At 47.7% G+C, this 6001-nt stretch overlaps 1 protein-coding gene across 1 annotated transcript in view; it reads left to right on the top strand.

Annotated features, from left to right (window-relative positions):
- Window positions 1–666: 666 nt before the first annotated feature.
- The window catches only part of PKD2 (polycystin 2, transient receptor potential cation channel), a 71749-nt gene continuing 66414 nt past the window's right edge, over window positions 667–6001 (top strand). The window contains exon 1 of the mRNA XM_066385097.1: window positions 667–1392. Within this exon, the coding sequence (XP_066241194.1) occupies window positions 792–1392 (601 nt within the window). The 5' untranslated portion in view covers window positions 667–791. The remainder of the gene's footprint in view (window positions 1393–6001) is intronic.

Genomic DNA, 6001 nt, shown 5'->3' on the forward strand with positions numbered 1-6001 from the left:
TACTCAGAGGCCTGTGCTGGCACCTGCAAGGGTGTGGGAGAGAGGGAGGGGATGAGCTCAAACTGGGAGCATCAGCATCTGAGTCCCGAGGCCGAATCCATGGGTGGAATCAGGAGCCAACCAAAGACTGAAAAAACAATCCAAAAATCAGAACACGGGAGAGGAGGGCCATCGAAAGTTAAGGAAGTCCACGTTGGTAGTTTGTCGGTAGTTTTCAAAAGAAAGAAAGCTATCTGAGTTTCTGCTGTAGACCAGCTCAGGCTGGATTTTACCAGTTCACACCATCCACAAAGTGCTCTTCTCTCTCTGTCTGTCTGCACTTTGGTAAACCGAGGCAGAAGTGGCTGGTGGTTAACCGCAGCCAAGCATTATCTCAGGGTCGCGCAGATTGTGACAGCTCCTAGAGCCCTTTCCCCACAGGCTGGCAAGCGGGCGAGCGGGCGGGTCAGCGACTTGGTCCCGCCTGAGCCCTTTGAGCCCTTTCGCCTGAATGGAATGTGGGCGCGCGCGCTGGACTCCGGCTCCCCTTGGAACGCGGGCCGGGGCGCCGCTGGCCGAAGGCGCCGGCCGCGGGAGCAGCCCCATCGCGCCTCCCCCCGCAGCGCGCCGCGGCCGCTGGGCGAGGCGAGGGGAGGCGGGACGAGAGGGCGGGCGAGGGACGCGGGGCTGCGGGAAGGTCGGGGGCGGGGAGCAGCAGGCGGCGGGGCCCGGGAGGAAGAGAACATGGCTTCTGCGGCGGGCTACGCCGAGCGCCGCTCGGGGCGAAGGCGCGCCGGGCGCCAGTGACCGCCATGGTGAACCCGAGCCGCGTGCAGCCGCAGCTGCCCGGGGACGCGAAGCAGCCGCCCGCGCCCCGAGCGGCGGGCCCGGGCCGGCTGATGGCGGGCGGCGCGGCCGTGGGAGCCGGCCTCGCGGCGCCGGGTGGCCTCCGCGAGCAGAGGGGCCTGGAGATCGAGATGGAGCGCATCCGGCAGGCGGCCGCGCGGGACCCCCCGGCCGGAGCCTCGGCCTCCCCTTCCCCTCCTCTCTCGTCGTGCTCGCGGCAGGCGTGGAGCCGCGACAACCCGGGCTTCGAGGCCGAGGAGGAGGAGGAGGAAGAGGAGGTAGAAGGGGAAGAAGGGGGAATGGTGGTGGAGATGGACGTGGAGTGGCGCCCGGGCAGCCGGAGGTCTGCCGCCTCCTCTGCCGTGAGCTCCGCGGGCGCCCGAGGCCGGGGGCTGGGGAGCTACCGCGGCGCCGGCCATCCGAGCGGGAGGCGGCGTCGGCGAGAGGACCAGAGCCCGCCGAGCTCCAGCCCGGCCGGCGGTGGGGACCCGCTACATCGCCATCTACCCCTGGACGGGCAGCCGCCGCGAGTGGCCTGGGCCGAGAGGCTGGTTCGCGGGCTGCGAGGTAAGAGCGCGACCCGCTGCGGCTGATGCTCAGACCTCAACCGCGGGCGCAGCCGGAGCCGTCGCCCCTGCGGGCTGCTTTCCGGGGTTCCAGCTCGCATCCCGCTAGCGTCCCGCCTCCCGTGGAAGCGCATTCCCCACCTCTGCTAATTCTGCTCTATTTCCGGTACCCAGAGCAGAATTCCGCTGCGCCCTTGTCGGTGCAAATATATTGTATTTTAAATATATTCCAGAAGAAGAAATGTCAACATATTTTTACTTCTGGAAATTAGTGAACGCCGTATTAAAGTGAAAGGCAACATCTGGGTTTATTATTATTATCGGGGGGAAATGAATAGTACACCTAATGGTGGTTACACTGTGTACTCGCTAATTTCACGAAATTAAAATGGAAATTCTTTATTAGTAGTTCCTATGGTCTTCCAGGTCTTGATCCCTCGTTGCACCTCATCCTGTTCTCGAAAGGGTAACTACAGCCTTATCTAAGTTTTGGGAGGAGTGTTTTTGGATTGTCGTTGATGTTTTGATTTGTGCGGTTGTTTCTGGGAGAGGTTGCTGTTGAGAACACCGCGAATAGAATAAAAAATTATCTTTGAAAACAGTTATTTGGCCATTTCTAGTTCTAGACATTTTTCTAAAACAGTTTTAAAAATGTTACATTGTTTTAAAAAATTGGAAGTATGTTTTTAAATAATTAAGTTAATGTTCTTTGAAATTCCAACAACTCAGTGAAGTCACCAGATACCAGCTGTGTAAATGTGTCAATTCAGGGCGCCCAGGTCTCCAAAAGGCAGGAAAGGAACTTTTAAACTCACCAGCATCTATTAAGAGGACACAAAATTTCCAAGAACACATGGGCATCCTGTTTTTGCAAAGTTTTGTCAGAGGTATCACTGGAAGAGTTGCATTTGCTCTTACTATCTGAATTATTTTAATCTTCACTTTTTTTTTTTTTTAAGTAAGAAGAGGTGAGATAGTGAGACAAACTCCCCATGCCACCCCACCCCCACAACCTGATCCACTCAGCAATTCTGTCTGGGGCCAATGCTAAAATCAACCCAGCTTTCCTCTGTGCCTGAGGCCAGTGTTGGGACCAACCCCGAACCAATCGAGCTACAGGCTGCAAGAGACAGGAAGAGAGAGAGAAGGGGGAGTGGAAGGGGGAGAGAGGAAGATGGTCGTGTCTCTTTTGTGCCTTGATTGGGATTTGAACCTGGACATCCATATGCCTGGCCACCGCTCTATCCACTGGAAAAACTGGCCAGAGCCTTAATCTCCATTTTTAAGATTAGATCTTTTGAAAATTTCCTCCCCTTCTCTAACCTGTCAGTTTTGAAAATCTTGGACCAAAAAAAATTGTATTTTTACAGCAATGTAATTAAGACCAAGTCAGGCCTACATACAGACCCCAGTTCTACCACACATTGGCTGTGTGACTTGAGTTAACTGCTTACCTTCTCTGATCCCCCAAATTTCGCCTTTTTTTTTTTTTTTTTTTACAGACAGAGTCAGAGAGAGGGATAGACAGGGACAGACAGACAGGAACAGAGAGAAGTGAGAAGCATCAAGCATTAGTTTTTCATTGTGACACAGTTGTTCATTGATTGCTTTCTCATATGTGCCTTGACCGTGGGGCTACAGCAGACCGAGTAACCCCTTACTCTAGGCAGTGACCTTGGGTCCAAGCTGGTGAGCTTTGCTCAAACCAGATGAGCCTGCGCTCAAGCTGGCGACCTCAGGGTTTTGAACCTGGATCCTCCACATCCCAGTCCGACGCTCTATCCACTCGCTACCGCCTGATCAGGCTGCATTTATTTTTTTTTAAGAGATAATTATAATATTCAGTTCTTGACTTTGGAGAATTAAATGAGATGAGACATACAAAGTGTATAATAAGTCTCTCCCATCTGAGTACTTCATAAATTAAATCAAATTCTGCCTGACCTGTGGTGGCGCGGTGGATCAAGCATCTTCCTGGAACGCTGAGGTTGCCAGTTCGAAACCCTAGGCTTACCTGATCAAGGCACATATGGGAGTTGATGCTTCCTGCTTCTCCCCTTCCTTCTCTCTCTCTCTCTCTCTCTCTAAAGTAAATAAATAAATATTTATTTTTATATATATATATAACAAATATATATAAATATTTATATATATAAATAAAGATTTAAAAAATCCTAAAGTACTGGCCTTATTGTCAGGGTTGGCTAAGCTGCTATAACAAATAGATACCTCCTTTCCCATTCACTGTGTTGTCTCATCACAGTCCATTTCCAGAACTTTTTCATCATACCAGACAGAAACTCTACCCATTAAGCAATAACTCCCCATCCCTCCTCCTTTCTGCCTCTACTAACCTCTATTCTACTTTCTAGATACCTCAGATATCAGTGGTCTTATACAGTATTTGTTCTTTTGTGTCTGGTTTATTTCACTTAGCGTAACACTTTGAAGGTTTACCCATGTGGTGGTATGTATCCGAACTTCATTCCTTTTGATATCTGAGTAGTATGCCGTTGTATGTACCACATTTTGTTTATTCATTAATCACTTGATGAACACTTTGGTTGTTTTCACCTTTTGACTATTATGATTTTCCTTTTATTTTAATCCAGACCTCACCTCATCACTTCTTCCTTTTCCCTTTTTATTTGCACAAATTTTAAACAAAGACATTTTGTATTTTCATTGCTGTTGGGATTTTTTTGAGGCAGGATTGCTACTCTGTGATAAGGTTGTGCTAGTAACAGAATTTATGCAGTCAACAGACATTTATGGAGAGTCTCTTGTGCTTGGTACTAAAACTATGGAGATGAATAATATACTATGTCAACTCTTGAGGAGCTGCAAGTTTAGTAGGGAAAACAGATAAAAGTAAGTAATTGCAGTGGCAGATCCCATGTACGGGAGGGATTCAAAGAGAAGAGGACCAGCTCTACCTAGGGAGGCCAGAGGTGGAGAAACCTGCATTACTTTTTGAAAGATGGGGGAGAGTGGATGAAGGAAAAATAACAGAGGTAAGACCAACTAAGCCTATAGCTCTTTGATACTTTTTCCTGTAGACAGTTAAAGCCATTGGGGGCTGATAGGATCACATGTCGATATTGAAGAGGATTCTAGCAGGAATGCAGAGAAGGGGGTAAGGTAGGTAGCTCTGGTTACTGGGAGAATAGGTCTAGAGGTCTGGCTGAGAGGGCTGGTAAAGGGTGCAACAGGGGCACGTGAGCTGGGATGGAAGGAAGTTTAAGACAAACCATCAAAATAATGGATCGATTCCCTATCAGGATTAAGAAGAGAGCCTTATCTAAGATAAAATCCATGTTTCTGACTTGGTACCATTAATTCAAAACAGGGCAAAAAGGTTTCTAGAACAAAAGAAAAGAAAAATCTGAGTTTGGGGTATGTGTATGTGAGTGGCCCATGATATCTGCAGTTAGGAACTGGTGGGGGGCCGTGGACATGCTCGTCTGCACCCCAGGAGAGGGCTGAGGAGAACTCTGGATCCAGGAGCCAGTATCATAAAAGGCAGCAATTGACTATTCTCTAGAAAATGGACTAATGGTAATAAAAGTCACTTCTCTTTCTAAAGGTGTCCCTGCAATTCAAATGAATAGTAGGAAGGATTGTACTTTGTTTTTCTAAGTAAGGTCCACATGTGCCTAAATACAAAAACAGGATTCTTTTATGAGTGCAGTGAGCATTTGGTCAGGCTATTCCGAATGAACTCACAGTCCATATGGATTTGGGTCTTTACAACATTCTGACATCTAAGCATCAGAAATAGGACATTTTATAGAGACCTGTTTCTGAAGCATAAACAGGCCTTGTCTAACCACACTATATACTTCACACATATGTATTTCTCACTCCCAAAGCAATCCCGCAAAGAGATCCTCCTCTTTCGTTTTCAGATAAGGAAGTAGAGGCTCATAACATTAGGGAAGGTCTTAGCCCATAGTGACTGACCCTCATTTGAACACAATCTGACTTCAGATCCCTACATTATACCTTGTCATGAACAATAAAGTCGCAAGAGTTTTGTGTAGTTCAGATGGGACAGGGTTAATATGAGGCAAAAGATCCACACTGAATCTTTTACCATGGAACTGAAGTATAATATTTACAGATGAAATGATCTGCTAGCTGGGAATAATTTCAAAATAATGGGGAGGAATGGGTAAGGGTTTAGGTGAATCAGGTTGGTGACAAGTTGATAATTGTTGAAGTTGGGTGAGAGGTAATAGGAGTTCATTATAGTATTCTTTCTGATATATTTTGTATATTGCAAAATAAAAAGGTTTTAAAAAGCATTTGAATAAAGTAGTTGCAAAGATGGCATTTTTTCTAAGTCATTTATATTTGGGACGTCATTTGTGTTTTGTGTTATCCGTCTCTGAGTTCCTCGATATTTATAAGTAACACTGCACAAGGGAATAGACACTGTTATGGCGATGTGCTCCGACTCTGGGATTTGGCACTAAGCGCCCTCTTAAACATGAAGGAAGCTGGATATTACCCAGTGTCCCCCTCATGCCACGTCCTCCCTAACAGCTGGAGACATCTTATGTGCTGAACATGCGTGCCTGGAATGCTGGGAAGTTCCTCTCTCCACA

The sequence above is a fragment of the Saccopteryx leptura genome, chromosome 5 (genome assembly GCF_036850995.1).
Source record: "Saccopteryx leptura isolate mSacLep1 chromosome 5, mSacLep1_pri_phased_curated, whole genome shotgun sequence".
Classification (NCBI taxonomy): Eukaryota; Metazoa; Chordata; class Mammalia; order Chiroptera; family Emballonuridae; genus Saccopteryx; species Saccopteryx leptura.